Source organism: Fragaria vesca, linkage group LG1 (genome assembly GCF_000184155.1).
Source record: "Fragaria vesca subsp. vesca linkage group LG1, FraVesHawaii_1.0, whole genome shotgun sequence".
NCBI lineage: Eukaryota > Viridiplantae > Streptophyta > Magnoliopsida > Rosales > Rosaceae > Fragaria > Fragaria vesca.
In genome coordinates, this window is record NC_020491.1 from 16,385,766 (window position 1) to 16,404,799 (window position 19,034).

The following is a 19,034-nucleotide window of genomic DNA, read 5'->3' on the forward strand; positions in this document are numbered from 1 at the left end:
CGCACATATAAGGAGGTCCATATGCGCACAAGAACACAGTAGATGGAAAGAGAACAAAAATCAGTCATAACCTATAAAATGGTTTTGGTTCCTTCAAAAAAAAAAATTGGTTTTGGTTTTGATGATGCCTGGACAGATTACTTTTATTTCATGATGCCCCAAATTGTCAAATGGATGTATGCTGGCGAGTGAACTTTGATGCGATTATTATTTGGATGCTTAATATCAAATTAGCACTTCTCAAATAACCTGTGAGAGAGTACATTTGGTCACCCAAAAAGGTTTTTAGATTTATTTTTATTTCAAGTCATGTGTATTAGGCAGGCTCAAATACAGTTGCCTAGGGGAAAAAATGGATCTTACATTGTTAAGCAAAAACTCAAAACCTATATGAAATTGAGAATTTACATATTTTGAGCTACCAAATAGGCTATAACAGCAAGAACTCTCATCTCAAGACACCTTTAATTTTCTCTCAACCAACTCTCTTACAGTATCCTGCATATGCAATTGAAACAGGTTTTGAGTTTATGCCGTAATGTGTGCTTAGATCATCTGCCACCGTAAGGTTAAACCCCATATATACCTTACCACCTTCTCCCATCGTAAGGTATTCCACATTTCCCAAAAAAAAAAAAATTTGGCTTACGTCTACAGTAACAAGGCATATATAGTGTTTCATTTGGTATGGTATATCACTTCTAGTTTTAATTATTTTCTCTTTTTGTTCCATTTTACCCTTTTGTTTTCAAGTAACCTTATTATTATTCCACTTGTATCCTTTCTCTAAGTATAGTTACAATTTCTTTTTCTCGTTAAACTTCATGTTTATAAATTTGTAAGTAATAAAAATCATACTGTTACGAAGAACCGAACAATATCTTTCATTTGAGTCTAATATTGAATATGTTTGGACTAAATTATTTTTGAAAGAAAAGAAAAATAAAGTGATGAACATGATCATGGGATTGAGTTTCTATAGAATTTCTAAAAATTTATGTTAACTAGCCGTTGTGAGAATATTTGAAAAAAATGATATTGGATGTTAAACAGAAACCTAACTGTTGCAAACCCACCCATTTCAATTATGCCTCGTCACATTTACCTTACGGTGGAAACACCTGCATGTTGAAATCAAAAGATTCTATAGCATATTCTCTTATCATAAGCCATATATAGTTATATAGCTTACCAAATTTTCCATACGGTGGCAGATGCTCCAAATGGAAAGAAATGAAACGACCTCATATTTATATGAACTACTTGCAACTTTTTGATTTCCTCGTCTGTAAGAAAGGCCGGCCTTGAGGCAAGACCAGGCAGACCCAAGCCTAGGGCCACAATTTATAAGGGGCCTCAATTTATTTAATTTTTCTTTTTAATGTAGACTTGTAATTTAAAAAAAAAATTAGAAGAAGGAGTGTGATCATCTCTCTAGGTCTATCTCTCTCACTTCTTTTGTTTTTGGTCAAGGATCTTTCTCATTTCAAATATATATTTTTTCATTCTCAATTCATTGCATAAAAGCCTTCTCATTTCAATTTGTTTTGTTTTCCTTCTCAATGTGTTTGTGATGAAATTAAGAAGTATAAGATTCCTACTTTATTTTGTTTGGAGCATGTAATTATGAGATCGTAATTTTTTTTTTAAACTTTGAGAATTTGTGACTTGTGAGCTATTAATATGTTTGTACTTTGTAGAACAATGAACAATGAATTTGTTTCATCGTTGTGTTTTAGGGATTTCAAATCATCCTTCTTTTAACAACAATGAACAATCTTTTTTTTTCCAGCGTTTATTTTGAGGGCCTCAAAATATTTTTCATCTTGAGCCTCCACGGACACAGGACCGGCCCTGTCTGTAAGTGACCGTTCCATGGACCTGTAAGCAATCCTGTAATAGTGACTGGTCATTCCATTCTTGTTTGTGAAATTGTCTATCAATTGCACCTGGGGCATATTATACAAAAGGTATTTTATTAAATTGCATAGAAACAGCCAATATTGATGGATTGCAAAAAACATTGTCAAACATAATACATGTTTTTTGGACAGATAAGGTTGAGAAAATGTCATAACATATTGATTCCACAGTGGCTATGCAATTGTAGAACATACATTCCACATTGAACCGCTTTAAAGAAACCTTTACATTTAAGGATTAATTTCAGTTTACCCCCATAAATTTTAGGTCGATCATCATGTTAGTCCTTCTTCTTTCAATTTCATCAAAAACACCCCTCAACTCCCAATTTTCATCAGCCGCGCATGTCTAAACCCCCAATCTCCATCCAATTCCTCTGTCAAGTGATGACTTGATATCAAGAAAAAAGAAAAAAGGAAAAATAGACAAATTTCATTCAATCCCACCAAAATCACTAAGGTTAGGGTGTTGTGATTGGAACAAAGATGTGTATCGATATGGGGGAAAAACAGTCCGAAAGGTAACTTTCATAATTTGACTTTCTTCTTAATATCAAGTCATCACTTGACAGAGGAATTGGATGGAGATTAGAGGTTTGGACATGTGCAGCTTATGAAAATGGAGAGTTGAGGGGTGTTTTTGATGAAATTGAAAGAAGAAGGACTAACATGATGATCGACTTAAAGTTGATGAGGGTAAACTGAAATTAGTCCTACATTTAACTTAAAGAATACTTTGTGAAATGCAAGGATTATATTCCATAAGAACCTATCATATTTTTTTAATTTACCAGTGAAAACACTAAAAGCATACCTCCTCAGCAAGATCTCCAGCAACCTCTCTAACAACTTCACATAAGTTGTTTTCGGTGAGAGATTCACTGATCCAAAAACTAACATCTTTGTAACACGGAGGATATAAGACACTGAATCTGATGAGGTAGATGAACATATGCATCGTTATTAGAAATAAGTATAGAGTATAGAGGTACGTAAACAATTCACTACCTTGTAGTTTGCTACACATTAATTCAAGGTGTTCAAAATTTCAGATGAAGAAAACCCAAAATCCGATCATCCTACCTAGCTGACTTCCCAAATTGTTAATTTGGGTGGCTGATAAATGAAAATGATAATCTTCTACAATTTTAGAGCAATCGTATTAGATGTTATTATTCAACTAAACCCTAAACCTTAAACTCTCTCGAAGAATAAGCCAAAGGATAATGATTTGCCCCTTGTTAATTAGCATGTTGATTAACAAGTGGTTAATATACCTATAAATTAATGACGACCAATATCAGCATCATCCATCATCGAGCTTAATTTGCCGGCTCCGGCTCCGGCTCCGGCTGGCTGCCTACACCAATGGGGGTTGCTTCTTTTTGTAAAGCTAAATGTCTCACCAACCTTGCTAAATGTCTTTTCCGGAATCGGGATCTACATTTGGCCTGGCACTCACTCAAACACAGAGACAATTGCCATTTCACCAACCACAGACGACATACATATCAGATCAGATCATCACCGACGACCGGTACGTGCCGGTTCCCCCAACCTTTTGGGAATGTTTACCGGCCGGGAGTGGGAACCGCACCTAGCTCAGCCCTTAACAAAACCCAACTGCACCACTTTCGATAATGATTATTCAAACCTAGCTAGCTGATGCTCTGCTTGGTTGCTGCCAAGTCATGTCTGAAAGTTCAATGCTTCTTGAATGGGTTGGTTAAATCGCATTCCCATTCTACCCTGGAAAACGCAGAAGCGGATGAATAGGGACGTCAATTCCTGGATTGGGGTTGGTGACCAAACTTCTAGTCTTGGCTCTCAATGCCAAAAGAGGGAGTTTACCAATTCATCATGCAACATATATGCCTCCCAAGTCAATAATAATGACTCTTGACATGTAACCAAATTGGACAAAGAGATCTGATTTCGATGAGGAATGAGCCGTCATGTTGATTTTGTTTCTCGGATTTGGGTGTGTGACCAAACCCACCTCAAAAGCATGTTTCATACTTTGTTTTCATGCTGATCGTATGCAGCCATGAATGATATATGGGACTAGCGAGTTTCCGTAGAATTCAGCAAACCTAATAAACCTAATATACATAACAAGCATGCTTCATGCCTTACCACACGTACCTACCTAAAGACTTAAAACGATATGTTTCTTCTCTCTCTTTTTTTTCTTTTTGAGAATATGTTTCTTCACATTAGTTATAGGAAAGATGACTCAAACCTAGAACATTACTAAACTCCCATTGATCAAACGAGTCTCTGGTCTACGTGAGGGAGTAACGTGACCATGGACCAAGCGTTCATCATGCATCTTGGAACTAAAAAAGTTGAAGATTTAAAAAAAAAAAAAAAAAAAAAAGATGATCACTTCCCATTCAAGTTAAATACTTGGTCCGACTAAAACGAAAATAATAAGCTATGTTCTAAATATCGTATGGAGTTGAAAATGAAAATGTTTAAACCATTAATATCTCGTTGTCTTGTTAGTGATAATGTCAATCAAACCACTTGTTTTGATGAATTTAGAAAAGAACAAGAATATTTATACTGAAAATACCCCGAAAATATCTGTAAGAATAATTTTCATTATGTCATTTATCATTTAGATGCATAATTCTAATCAATTTATCTGTGATTTATAGCAATTTAGGCTTTGCTTTACTTAATGACATCCGTAAATAGAATAAAACAACAGAAAAAAGAAGAAGAAGAAGAAGAAGATAAAGACAAGGAATCCCATTCCCTACCCACGTTTTTGTTATGGTATAAGAATCAAACGACCAAAAGGAAGGAGAGAATGTGTCAATGTCTTTGTTGCAACAGCAATGTACACCTTAATTTAATCATATGTCAAATTTTTTACCTAGATTTTCTATTATTAAGGAGAAAAATAAATGGACAAGACTTGGGTGACCAGGCCTTGTTACCTTTAGGTGACAAGAGCCAATCACAAGACGCCACCTGGCATCTTAGTATATTAGATGCTTACGCAAATAATAATCATTCTCATATTTAATGATTCTGCCAAGAAATGACGCAAATCACACCACCCGTTTTCAGTTCCGGGCTCTCAGCTCATTTTAACGCACTGTTTTGTCGGTAAACATGTAAAGACCAAAATACCCTTCACGCGACAAAACACTTGCTTTAATCTTCTAAAGGGTAGCTTAGTACACTTCTAAAGGGTAGCTTGTCCCACTTTCTATCTCACTCTTTTTATTATTTGGTGCTGAAACAAAAAGTTACACCTTCTGACAAAATCAGTTTGTCGTTTACTACCACTGAAGCAAAAAAACGGTTTGTCGTTGCTCTGGCCTGACTCAATAATTACTCAACGGTAATTAGTTAAGTGGAGTAGATTATCTATTTCAATTAAGGAGGATCTTGAATCATTATCTTATTCGACATTTAATGTCCTAATTTTCTGTTGAACCATGTGACATATTTATTAGGGTTTTCTAGTCAAGATGTATAATGCACAACTTCTTGTCTTAGTTCAACATGCCTAAAAGTTGACAACAATCACTGTCCTCTAAATGACCCCAAAGGGCAAAAACCAAGACCAATGTTGAGATTTTTGATTCACATGTTCTGAGATATCAGTGTGTTTTGAACTCGTAACCTTCACGTACCAAACAGATCGGAACTCACGCATCAATGTAAGTTTTAGACTTGTACCAATTTTTTTTTTAATTGAAAAGGTAAAAGGTTCAACTAGCCGAGTGAAGCAGAGCCAAACCAATATGAGCCGAGTGAGCCGAGAACCGGTTAGGGTTGGTGAAAGACCGGCACTAGCCGGTAATACCTAAGCATCCCAACTGCAAGATATTTCTCACCAAACCCCAGACTGTTACCAACCATTGATCCTCTCCCATCAACGGTCACGGCCCCACAGATTTCCGGATATTGTTAAACAAGGTAAAAGAAAGCGAAGCCCAAAACCGGAGGGCCCGGTTAACAGGTGAGCCTCGCGGATCTATATAAAGCGAGGGCGCAGGCGTTTAGAGGCTGCATAGACTTTAGAGTCCTTCAACTTCAATTTCAATTTCAATTCCTTCCTGTTCGTAAGGGGTCTGGTTCGAACACCCACAGCCTCCGTCTTCTTCCCTCCAAGTTTCAGATCTACGCTTCTACAGGTCCCATTTTCATCCTCTGCTCTTATTCGTTTTTGCCTTTTCGTTTGCTCAAGTTGATGAAATGCTTGCAGATCTGGATGGTTTTGGGGTTTATGAGTTGGGTTCTGAAATTTTTAAGATCTGATGGATTTGAGTGTTTGGTTTAGTTGACATTTACTCTTTGTTTGGTCGGCGGTGTTTCATTTTCATATAGTGAATTTGCAGATCTGAGGTTATATGAGATTTTTATCTATTGGTTTATGCATGCTTGGTTGGTTTTTTAATTAGAAATAGTGAGGCTCGTTAGTGCTAGTAGTGAAGACAGTATTAATTCCGAAGATTTTGTTGTAGATCGAGTATATTGACATGAGTTCGGGTGTTTTATTGGTGTAATTGTAGTGGATGATGTATTGATATATTCTGGAGCTCTCATATATTCTTGAAATGTCATTTTCGGTCATGGACATGTTGCGGTAGTTCGCTCACAAGCATTGTGTTCTGATTCTGTATTTCGGATGTAGATTCTGTTCGGCTGTGTATTTGATATGATGTGATGCTTTGGAATATGAATCTTTTTTAAAAAATACTTGTAAAAGTAGATGTTACAGTTGAGATTTAACCAGTTGCCAACTGTCTGGCGTTCTCCATGCTTTTGAACTTGTAGTATCACAATTTGTTGTATTTCTTACTGTTTAGATGTATGAATCATGGCATGATTGCTTATCTTGACATTGACGTATCTCGGTCCGGTATTCCTGTTGTGTAGAAAATGGAGACTTTCCTATTCACATCTGAATCTGTCAACGAGGGACACCCAGACAAGCTGTGCGACCAGATCTCTGACGCAGTACTTGATGCTTGCCTGGAGCAGGACCCTGACAGCAAGGTTGCCTGTGAGACATGCACCAAAACAAACATGGTAATGGTGTTCGGAGAGATCACCACCAAGGCCAATGTTGATTACGAGAAGATTGTCCGTGACACATGCCGCAACATTGGGTTTGTTTCTGATGATGTTGGTCTAGATGCCGATAACTGCAAGGTCCTAGTCAACATTGAGCAGCAGAGCCCAGATATTGCTCAGGGTGTCCATGGTCACTTTACCAAGCGCCCAGAGGAGATTGGTGCTGGTGACCAAGGTCACATGTTTGGCTATGCCACTGATGAAACCCCTGAGTTGATGCCCCTTAGCCATGTTCTTGCAACCAAGCTTGGTGCTAAACTCACTGAAGTCAGGAAGAATGGTACTTGCGCATGGCTGAGACCTGATGGCAAGACCCAGGTGACAGTTGAATACCACAATGAAGGCGGTGCTATGGTTCCACTTCGTGTCCACACTGTTCTTATCTCCACCCAGCATGATGAGACTGTAACAAATGATGAGATTGCTGCTGACCTTAAGGAGCATGTTATTAAGCCTGTCGTCCCTGAGAAGTACTTGGATGAGAAGACAATCTTCCATCTTAACCCCTCTGGTCGCTTTGTGATTGGTGGCCCTCATGGTGATGCAGGTCTAACTGGACGCAAGATCATTATTGATACCTATGGTGGTTGGGGAGCCCATGGTGGTGGTGCTTTCTCTGGAAAGGACCCTACCAAGGTGGACAGAAGTGGTGCTTACATTGTCAGGCAGGCTGCCAAGAGCATTGTTGCAAATGGTCTTGCTCGCAGGGCCCTCGTGCAGGTCTCCTATGCCATTGGTGTCCCTGAGCCCTTGTCGGTCTTTGTTGAGACCTATGGAACTGGAAAGATCCCTGACAAGGAGATCCTTAAAATTGTGAAGGAGAACTTTGACTTCAGGCCGGGAATGATCACCATCAACCTGGATCTCAAGAGGGGTGGCAACAAACGATTCTTGAAGACAGCTGCCTATGGACACTTCGGAAGGGATGACCCTGACTTCACCTGGGAGGTTGTGAAGCCCCTCAAGTGGGAGAAGCCTCAGTCTTAAGTCTTGAGATTGGTTGATTCTGCCCTGCCTGTCATTCAGTGCTTGCATCAAAGTGGGATGAATAATATGCGTGTTCTCAAAGTCTAATGTCTAATTTTCATACGTTATGGCTGGTCTTTTCTACTATTTGTTTTTCTTATTTCAATGGATTACTGTATTTTCATCCACCAGTGTCTCTGTAATGAAACAGAATTTTGTCCAAAATGATGGCACTGAAGCTATCTATTGTATTAGTTATTAGCTTTGAAACATGAATCTGTGATTGCTTTCAGATTTGTTATATCAAAGAAACAAATTATCTGGTTCAATCTTTTCTGTTTCTCTGCTCTTAAACTCTGCCACATTGTTTGCTGAGACTTCCATGATGTATGGGTCTAAGTTCATGCGAGTACATTTTGCTAGTGCATAGTTGTGAGCAAGGTTCATGATATTGGGCATAGCAGGTATTGGCAGTTCGGCACTCAAATGTTAGGAACTGTTGTGCATTTGAGTGTATGAGACAATCTGAGAACATCTCTCATTATTGAAAACAGGGGAACAGAAACAAGTACAATAAGAGCAACAGACTTGTTAACCTTTGACATGGAAAAAGGACCGTCTGAAATGCAGTCCTATGAACTGACTCAACTGAGCATGATTCTTTTGAGCTTGATAGTGTCAAATGCCAACAGATGGGTTTCTGATAAACAATTAAACCGGTGCCATTGAAATGACAGTCCCAAGGTTCTTTCCGGTGGCCTTGTAGAACAGATTCATCGCAACTGAAGCATGTGAGATAACATTGTCCGGATCAAAGCAATTACCGCTCGGCAGAATAGGTCTGCAGTCTATTCCAGTTTGGCTGCAGCTGAAGTCAATGTTGTCGCGAAGCTTTTCCACATCTGCAGAAGGCTTGGCAATACACCATATGTTGGTGCAGCCTCCTCATTCTCTGTTACCTACAGAGAAGTTACAAAATATAACATAAAAAAAATAATAATAATCAAGTGACACAATACGCGTCAAATTCCAAGTCCGTTGAATTAGACAAATAAGCCTTTCTTTCTTCTTTCAAGAGAAGAAAATATAGAACTAAACAACGCACCTTTACTTGATCACTTTGAGTGATAGAATTCCTCGACTCTACAAGATCAAAGCTACCTCAAATGAGAAACTCTAAAATTCAAACTAACATATAGGCTTTGACCCTTATAAACGTAATAAAAGTAGTATTATTGACAATGGCTAGGTAGCACGCACCAGTGCAAGTAGCCAAACAAGAGAGAAGAGCTACTCCCACAGTGAGCAATGCCAAACGCCGCCGTGTAACCTGACTAACCTCCATTGTCTTGTCACTCTGAACAAGCCGGATAGTCTCAGAGAGAAATGTATACAGAGGGAGAGAGCTTATTGAATAAGTATGAGCAGTAGTGTGGCCTTTATATACTGAGATTGGAGAATACTTCAGTAGGGGGCATAGATTGAGATACCAAACATGTCCTTTGGTAAAGAGTAATATCATACTGGTTCAAGAGGGCAAAATTGTGAAAATAAGTTGCATTGATGCATATCGAAAGGGAAGTGAAATTCAGACTCCTTAAATTGTAATTCACACTCTCACTTTTCATTTATGATAACTAAAATTTTGTCCTTAGTGACTTAACTTTTGTCTTCTCATGTAAATGATAACTAAAAATAAAAAGTGAGAGTGTAGATTACAATTTAAAGAGTGTGAATTTCACATCCCTATAAAAATGGCGAAAGAAAGGGAGAATCTATGCACTGGGATTTTATGTAAAAGAAACCAAAATGAATAGCTTTAAGGTATAAGGACAGGATAGGACAGGTGAGTCTGATTTGCTTTTGTGGTACTTGTCCCTCGTGCACTTGATTTCCAATGGGTCACCATTCTGTGCACATATGCAGCATAGCATGGAAAAAAATTGGAAAGGGAAATGTACCGAGCAACAAGAAGCAAAGGGAATATAATGGCACATGTATTCATTTTGTTGAGTCGTTTTACTATTTATTAGGGAGTTCATGAGTCATGACATAATGATTACTGCATCACTGCTATATATGGGCTCTGTTATGGCATCAATAAATTGGGAATGGCTTTTTTATTTATTTATATTTATATGAGATAAATAAACTTCCATATGAATTAACAAGGAAAATGCAATTCCATCAAGTAGCTACACATTGGGCATTGTCTACGAGTTGTGGCTTATTGGTTAGCTAGCCTAATTGACATCATAGAGATCATATTTTTAAATCTCACCAAATCCAACACCGTAGACAAAGTATCGAAAATGTCTACAAAGTACATGTATTCAAACAAGCACCTACTAAGAAAGAGTACTGCTCTCTATGTTACACGGAAATGGAAACGAGTTTCAGTTTTCGATACTCGGAAACGTCAAAATCAAAATATAGTCTGATAGGAAACGTGGAGGAAACGTCAAAATTAAAATAAATATAATATTTATTATAATAAATATAATTTAAAAAAATAACATCAACAAAATAGTATACAATCAGACGCAACAAATCCAAACCAAACTCATAATAATCCTCCAAAAACCAAACAAAACCCAAACAGTGATACTAAACCAATTAGGTACCTAAAATTCACGAAACCCTAGCTTCAGCCCCAATTCACATTGACCCCCAAATCAGCCAAGCCTAGGAAAAAGACGAACCGGATAATCCTCAAAACGCTGGGAATCAAAGACCCAGAGTGGCGGAGATCAGATCGGAGACGAAAGTCGAAAACTTTAAATTGGGGGAAGTTGCAGAAGAAAAGAGAGGAGAAATTTGAAAAGGGGGTGGGCGATTTTGGAGGGTAATTGGGGGGGGGGGGGAATCGGTGATTGGCAAGAAGGAGAGATGGAGAATGGCGAAACGAAGACAGAAGGAGAAAGAGAGTTGCGCGAAATGAACGGCTGAGACAAAAGGGTTGCGTGACCTAATCCCTTTCTCTTTAGAGAAAGATCAAATTTGCCCCGCGTTTCAGAGACAATTACACAAAATGTTTCCATTAAAGGCGAAACGCGTTTCGGTGGTGTTTCAGAATAATACTTTTGTGGAAACGTGTTTCGGAGCGTTTCGTTTCCGAAACGTGAAACGCCAATACTGGTGTTTCGGTGCAACGTAGACTACTCTAATGACGACTCCATTTGCTTTGAAATAGCGGTGACATAATGGAATGATCAATTGACATGTAACACGATCACATATCCTAATATCTAATAAAACAGCTTTCCTACCATGTTGTCATCGGAGAATAAACCCGACAACACTTAGTTTCTTCTTGCCACAAGGAGGTTGCAACCATTTGACGACACAAAAGACGCGTCGTGTAACATCTCGAAATTTCGGATTTCTATTTTTAAAAGGAAAATTATTTTCAAGCAACTTTTTTGTTTCGAATTTTGTTATTCTTCAAATTTTTTGTGGCTTTCGAAAATTTTTCAAATTTTTGGTTTGTTAAGTTTTATCTTTTGAGCCCATAAGATTAAACTAGACGTCGTTACGAGTTCGTAGGATTTTATGGAAACATTTTCGGACATCGGAGCTATTTTTAATGATTTTTGGAAGTTTAGTATTATCCAAAAGTTATTTGAAAATAGAATTTTTAAAGGCAGTTTGATCTGGACCATTGGATCTTAAGCACCGTCTAATCTGCGCCGTTGAATTAGGAAAAAAATAATATATATATATATATATATATAGGATCAGATCATTATAGACCCAGACCGGGTCATTCTTGATTTGAACGGACGCTACGAGTAGACCCGACATGTTCTCCATCCTCCGAAAATGGCGAGGAGCAAGATGGGTAGCGGCGGCTTCCTCTCGTCCTCATGGTCTTTCCTATAGTCTCAGTTTCTTCAAAAGAGGTCGGGTGAGAGAGAATTGAAAGGGAGAAAGAGAGGCTGGGTTCCTCAGCCAACTTCCGATTCCGACAACGTTGACGCCTCTCACCGGTGTGGATAGCTTCGTCTCGGTGGTGTCAACATCCCTATGATCTTGGTTTCTTAAATCGACCTGTGGTGAGAGAGAATCGAAGAGGAGGACAGTTTTAGGGTTTCCGATCGGAGTTTCCGATTCCGGCCACGGCAGCGAGCGTGAACGGTATTGGTAGCTTCGTCTCGCCATCCTCGTTTTATATGTGGTCTCGGTTTTTTCATAGGAGTCTCCATGGGTGAGAATCGATTAATTGAAGTTCAAGGAGTATTCCGGCGAGAGTTCAATGTTTTATGGCGACTTTGAATCCAACTCAGGTATAGCCTATCCTGATGAGTTTACCTGTTTCTATAATGGAAATTGAATTTAGTTGGAATTTGAAGGATTTGGAATTTTGGAGTTTTGAGGTCATTTCGGGTTCACTGTTTGCATTGGTAATTTCTTTGTTCTTGTTCAGTTTTGAATCGTATGAAAACTGAAGAGTATGATTTTGATTGTTTGATGTATTGGATTACATAAATTTGAGATTTGAAGTGTTGGAATTTTGGTGTTGTGAGGATTATTGTATTTGATGTTATGCCACATTCCTTGTATTGAAGTAGAAACGAACTTTGCAATCAGGAATCTCAGATGCTTCTCACTAAAGCATATCTACAGAGCAAGCAAAGCATCGTCCACACTCATGGAATAAATTAGTTTGATAGCCCTCCTATCCATGCCTCTTCTGCCTAGCTGGATGATTTTGATGGAGTGACTCGGCAAAGAAACTTCTATGTTAGGCCTGATGTCAAACTAGCTAGTTTCTTTGTTTTTTTTGACCCTTTTGCTTACCAATTTTTTTTAAAGAAACAACTTAAAAGACATGTTTACTTAAATAGAATACTTAAACAGAATGAAATTAAAAAGTGAGGGAATGATTCCGACAGAGGAGAATTCCAGTGTTTATTTAGACATAATGGAATTGGAATGAGTGTAGGTACCACCTCGTAATAAGGAATCGATTCCTTGACAATCCTGAATTGTAATACCAAGGGGGAAAGTGGGATTAAGAATGATACCATCAGAAATAAACTTTTATTTCGAAAATACTCTCTTTAATTTTATTATGCTAATATTGAGGAATTTATTTAAAATGCTAATAATTTCAATTTTTTTTCTTAAAGACTTCTTTTTATATGCTAATAATAAACTATTTGTGGAAGTTGTTTAAATTTTTTTTTTGTATTTAAAAATTGCTTACTTGATTTAAATATAATATTACTAAAATGTATAAATGTATGATGCCTTAATTTTGTTGTTCAACCCTTACAACTTGAGGTTTGAGATACACCCAAAATGCTAATACTAGGTCCAAATATTTTGATAAATCATGGTAGAAAAGAGTTTATGCAAGGACGAGATTGCAATATACACAAGCGCACACATAGCCTCTATATTATATTGTTAATATGTAACCACATGATTACAATCAATACACTGAATAGAAATAATCATTTTGGTTTGTTAATTATACATAACTTTAACTGAGACAATCAAAACGACAAACAAAACTAGATCAACATATAAAGAAAAAATTGTGTTGAGAGTGATCGAAATGTGTAGCTTATTTTTTTATGAGTATTTTAGTAATTAATTACATTCATGTTCTAATTCCATGTGGTAAGTAAATAGCTTAATGAAATTGAAATCTTCGTATACTGTTCCATTCCGTATTTCATTCCATTTCTAATGAATTCGAATCCAACTAAGTAAACTGGCCCGACCCGTTGGCAGGCCCAACTGTAAGGCCCGTCAGGCGCGTAGGTAGGTCAAGTGGGTAGTTTTGCCGTTGTATAAATAAGCAGTTTGAGACGGAATAGTATTGAAACCTTTTCTTCTTCCTAAACCCTAAACCGCGATGTCAGACTTCTTACCCCAAGAAATCATACACAGAATCCTGTTGCACTTACCCGTCAAGTCGCTGATCAGATCCACCCTGGTATGCAAGTCATGGAAGTCACTGATCAAGTGCCCTGATTTCATTGAATCCCATCTCAGCACCACAATCGTCTCCAACGACGAAAAGGACTCTCACCTCCTTCTTCTCAGCGCATCATCGGAAGATGGTCACACTCGGCATCAGCATCACTCGTTGCGTTGGGATAGCCCCGAATTTGGTGCCCACTCCATGCTTCCAACTCCGGTCATTTACTTGGAAAACAAACCCGTTTCAGATCTGGGTGTGGTTGGAACTTGTAATGGGTTGGTATGTCTGGAGATAGACCGCACGGGCACGGGCAGTGATCCCATGCCGGTCTTAATTTGGAACCCATCGATTAGAAGAGTTGTCATGGTGCCTAAACCACCTCTCTGTTCTATCTCTACCGATGACAACAGGTACACAACGCTGGGCTTTGGCTATGCTGCGCATTCCAATGACTACAAGATTCTGAGAGTTGTGACTGATGTCACAACTAATGTTGATTATGATTCAATCGACGAAATTTTCGGAGTTGTGAATTTTGCTGATGATGATCGATTAATCACAACCTTTGTTCAGGTTTACTCCTTAGCCAGCGGATCCTGGAAGAGTCTTAGTGATTCGGTTGTACCTCTAGATTTGAAGGGTGGTGGTAATGAAGATTTTGTTTTTGTTAATGACACATTACATAAGCTTGAAGCCCGTTTTAATGAGGATGAGGATGAGGGTGAGTATTACAATGATGAAGACATGGTCATCCGCACCTTCAATCTGTCAACAGAAGAATTTGGCGAGATGATGGGACCGGAGGCTTTGGAACAAGGCCGTTGCTCCATTGCAAGATATGGGGACTCTCTTGCTTTTGGTGACCATTATGATAATGGTCTCAGAGATCGGGGTTGTGACATTTGGGTTATGCGACAATATGGTGTTGCAGAGTCATGGACTAAATTGTTCAAAATATATGTTGATCCAGCGAGGATACATGGTTTTAAAAGATGCGGGGATGTTGTGCTAGAGAAGAAGATTTCTTTTGGTCAGTCAAGATTGACTTCGTACAATCCTAATAAAAAGCAATATTCAGATCTTGGAACTGTGGGTCATAGTTACTACTTCATGGATTCTTTTATAGAAAGTCTTGTCTTGCTTGACCACTGCAATGCCATTTCTTACCAGGTAGCAGGGGCGTAGTACGCGAGCTTCTTGCTTTTACTTATTTGTATCGTATTCTGTCACTTGTAATAAAACATAGTTATGTCGTTATTTTGCACTACCCCCATGGTTTCTGGCATTATTTTTCTTGGGACCTGTTGAGATGTTTTGGAATTGTCAGTGCTGTGGTTTTTGCAAGTGTTTTGAATTTCCAGTTCAGTATGCTTGACATGATTTTCCATGCCAGTTTGCTTAATGCTGTAGGCTTTCGATTTCCATTACTATTGTTAAAACAATTCATGTGCATCATTAGAATTTTTGAATGTTTTCTTGTTCCTCTAAGTATGTGGCAGCGCGCATATACACTCTATTATGGAGGTTTAGCTCACTACAAGAATTTTTGAATGTTTTTATTGGCTTAGAGCTATAGACATTCGCCAAAACTCAGCTTTTCACCGTGGCAAAACTACGTCGTCACAAGATTTGCAACTGACTGAGTTGGTAAGCCGTCGCAATGGGGTAGCCAAACTTCAATATTCTTCTTCAGCAATCGTTTGCAGTGGCAAACTTTCAGAATTTCGAGCGGAATTCAATTCAAGTCAGATGGGTTCTCTTCATTTCTCAACCTCTTTTTTGCTTGGTTTCTGTTTTGGGCATTTTTAGTACTGGTAGATTCAATATGATGTTGTGAATTTCAGTTTTGACTCACTAGAGTTTATCTATGATTCAATTCCTTGTGGAGTATTTGCTTGTGTGAGATCTGTTTTTGACACATTTTTCTTTTGATACCTGTACAATATGTAAATGCATTTAGAAATTAGAAGGTAACTTGATAATTTCATATTAGAACTGAGTGTTGACTGGAAGGAACAAGCCTCACGTGGTGAAATGACAAAGGCAAAGTTTCTTTGTTCTGAAATTACTACACCCGTAGTACTTATGTTTGCATATTGGCTGTTAAGCCAATTACTTTGTTCTTCTATGATCTGGTGAGATGGTGTACAAGTTACCTTTCTTCCAGGACTAGATGTTTAAGTCTGGTCTTCCTCCTCCAAAGGTAATAGGACACATGACCTCAAATTAGAAGATCTGGAGGTATTAAGATGTCTGTTGTCTAGGAAAAGATGCTTAGTATTGCATCTTTTCTTTGTATGCTTAGTATTCCATCTTTTACATTGTTCCATCTTCTGTGTGTTGTGTGTTGTGTGTGTACTAATGCAGGCTACCTTCACCAAGAGTAAGACTAGGAGTTATACTGTGATTGCTACTATATCGTGTCATTCTTCGCACCGATCATCCTTGCTATTATATACAAACAGTGTGTGATGCTGTAACGGAGCATGACTTGGTGACTGCTCTCCAAGTGTCTGTCTACCCTAAGATCATATTCACTAAGGCTGGGAAGATATTGTATCCTGAGAAAGGTTATTTTCATTGTAGGAACACATCCACTTCATTCTTGATTCTGTTTCTGCCTTGCAGAATGATTTCAACACCTTTTTTTGTGTGTCATTTTTCTAGCAATACGCAGTGGAGATGAGCTCTCAAAATTGATGGCTTTCTTTTACTATGGAGCAGCCGAACCACCTTGTTTGAATGTAATTGGAGATAGGCAGGAAGAAGTTCCATCCATTCCTATCAATGCCCAACCATGATATTAGAATGACGAAGTCTTCCTGAATCTGAAACGGTAATTTCACCTCTAGTTGCTATTGTTGTTCATTATTTTTTGATCTCTATCTGCAATTAAAATGATATGATAAACTAGTTACTAGTGCTACTGCTATCTATCATAAATTAGTGTGTCTTCCACTGTTGATATTGAAACTACGAGTTCATGGACGGACACATGATAGTAAACATTCCACTTGGCTTAGGTTGTCTATCTACTTTTACAGCAAAAATCAAATGCTGCCCGGTACTAATAAACTGTAAATCCTCTTGTCAAGCGTAATCTTGTATGAACATTTTTGTCATTTACTTGTCGATGGGGTTTTCACTGTCAACCTCCTAGTCTTATTCTCCTTTAGTTGAGTAGTAGCTTTGGTAATCTCTGGTGTCTAAATTCTGGAGTTGTATACAATTCATATTAACATTTAGATGCCAGAACAATTTTGCAAAACAAGGTATTGACTGTTTCTCTTTGTAATATCTGCATTTTAATTACGTCAAGGCTTGGTCAACCTTTCAAAGTACCTTCCTCAAATGATCTTGTAGATTTAGCTAGATTAAAATAAGCAAGAGGACATGTATATATCCGGAGCTGCTATTACATTAAGTTGGTAATCAATATGGAGTTTTTGGGGTTGAGGCAAACAGTTATCCTGGCCCTTGTGACCTTCTGTTGCCTCAGTAGTCACACACTCACACTTGTGTGCTGATATTGAGAAAACGAATAATGATACTAATCCTTATGTTGTTGAAGATCAGGTAAAGGTCAATGTCGGAGTGATTCTCGACATGGGATCAAGGGAAGGAAATATTATTCTCAGCTGTATATCAATGGCCCTATCTTATTTTTACCATCTGTATGATAACTACAGCACAGAAGTAGTTCTCCACAGTAAGGACTCCAAAGGTGAACCTCTGCCTGCACTGTCAGCTGGTGAGCCATTTATTCTTTCTAACAATTTGCTGTATTTCAAGGTCTCTGGAATTGATTCAATCCTTTATATTGTTGGGAAATGGTAATTAGTTAATTGTTACCACGTATAGAACTGCATGACACTTTGGGTATAGAATGCTAAACATATCTTTAGTAGGCACAGAGGTGCTAGTGATGATATATATCTTCCCATTTCTGGAATCACCTATTTCTAATCAATCTGTACTTGTTACTCTATTCATCCCTTGGTCTTTGGGAAAACAATAAAGTGGAATCAATAATTGATGCACAAACAAGAGAGGAAGCAAATTAAACTTCTGGCAGAATTAGGAGCAGTGGCTAAACTCCCTGTGATATATCTTTCTCCTCTGACTGACAATTTAATCTATATGTATTTGTTGTGCTGACATCATCACGGTTCACTGAGCGACTGTTCACCATCTCACGAATCACTGTTCACGAAAACAGTGTGGGGCCTGGATTTGGTCGATGCTTTAGCCATTCCTTCCTATCGCTCTGCACCGCTTCGTTCTCTATCACAGCGATCTGCTTCATTAGAGATCTGAAAACTTTGGGTAATTTTCTTTTATCTTAATCTCTCTGTGTTTGTTTTCAATTCCTTGATTTTGATTTGCGATCTGGGCTGCGATTTCTCACTTTTTCCATGGTTCTGCAAATTGCTGGGTTTAATTGGGTTTGGTGAATTTGAAGCTTCGAATTCTGGTTTTAAGCATGGTCAATACTTTTTGATACAACCAAACTGTTGTATACGTATTTTGTTGCTCAGGCTAATCCTGCCGACCCGATTGACTGAGATTGGGTTCCAAATTGGGCTTCTTCATGCGTATCTGGTGAGTTTTGCATCTGCAAGGCTATAAACTTTGTTCACTCTTTCACGTCGATGTTATCCATTACCTTAAACAATTGCGACTAATACAAACTTCTGTTTTCTGGGTTTCCATAGACGAAAAAAGAGGAGATCTGAATTTGGAAAAAAAGGAGGGGAGCCCATTACGAGATCCAGGTTAGTGCTATGTGTTGCTATTTTGTTGTGGTTATGGTCTTATTTTCTCAGCTACACATATTTTCGGACATATGGTATTTTGATTGTTGTGAAAGGATAGCTATAGAGTTCAGGTTCCAATTTTCTGTGTTTGGAATTGATTACAGCTACTGAGTTAAATTGGGTTGTTTCGTTCTGTTAATGTCTGAGATGAAATAGTTAATTTTTGGTATGTTGGTAGGTATCAGCCCATGTGTTGGTTCTCCTTTCAATTTCCCCAGTTAATTGATTTAATGGATCTTTACTTTCTGTGTTTGCAGGTAGAAATAGTTATGTAATTGGGAGTTATATATTGGA

The 19,034-nt window shown here is 38.1% G+C and overlaps 2 protein-coding genes across 3 annotated transcripts; both read left to right on the forward strand.

The window, feature by feature from the left end:
• The first annotated feature begins 5,959 nt into the window (after window positions 1–5,959).
• LOC101291090 (S-adenosylmethionine synthase 2-like) lies at window positions 5,960–8,315 on the forward strand. Of its 2 annotated transcripts, XM_004288295.1 has the most exons (3): window positions 5,960–6,079; window positions 6,825–7,886; window positions 7,999–8,315. In XM_004288295.1, exons 2-3 carry the CDS (start codon window positions 6,828–6,830, stop codon window positions 8,014–8,016), a joined length of 1,077 nt encoding a protein of 358 aa, XP_004288343.1. In that variant the 5' UTR covers window positions 5,960–6,079; window positions 6,825–6,827; the 3' UTR covers window positions 8,017–8,315. The 2 variants fall into 2 exon arrangements, with proteins under 2 accessions (XP_004288343.1, XP_004288342.1); XM_004288294.1 differs by having other exon boundaries at window positions 6,825–8,315.
• A 5,505-nt stretch (window positions 8,316–13,820) lies between these two features.
• Window positions 13,821–14,576, forward strand: LOC101301138 (F-box/kelch-repeat protein At3g23880-like). The gene is made up of 2 exons (XM_004288330.1): window positions 13,821–14,333; window positions 14,497–14,576. Exons 1-2 carry the CDS (start codon window positions 13,855–13,857, stop codon window positions 14,507–14,509), a joined length of 492 nt encoding a protein of 163 aa, XP_004288378.1. The 5' UTR covers window positions 13,821–13,854; the 3' UTR covers window positions 14,510–14,576.
• Window positions 14,577–19,034: the final 4,458 nt, after the last annotated feature.

What these genes read in the sequence shown, in the direction of transcription:
- LOC101291090 (XM_004288294.1), top strand. Translation starts at nt 6,828, where the DNA reads ATGGAGACTTTCCTATTCACATCTGAATCTGTCAACGAGGGACACCCA.
- LOC101301138 (XM_004288330.1), top strand. Translation starts at nt 13,855, where the DNA reads ATGTCAGACTTCTTACCCCAAGAAATCATACACAGAATCCTGTTGCAC.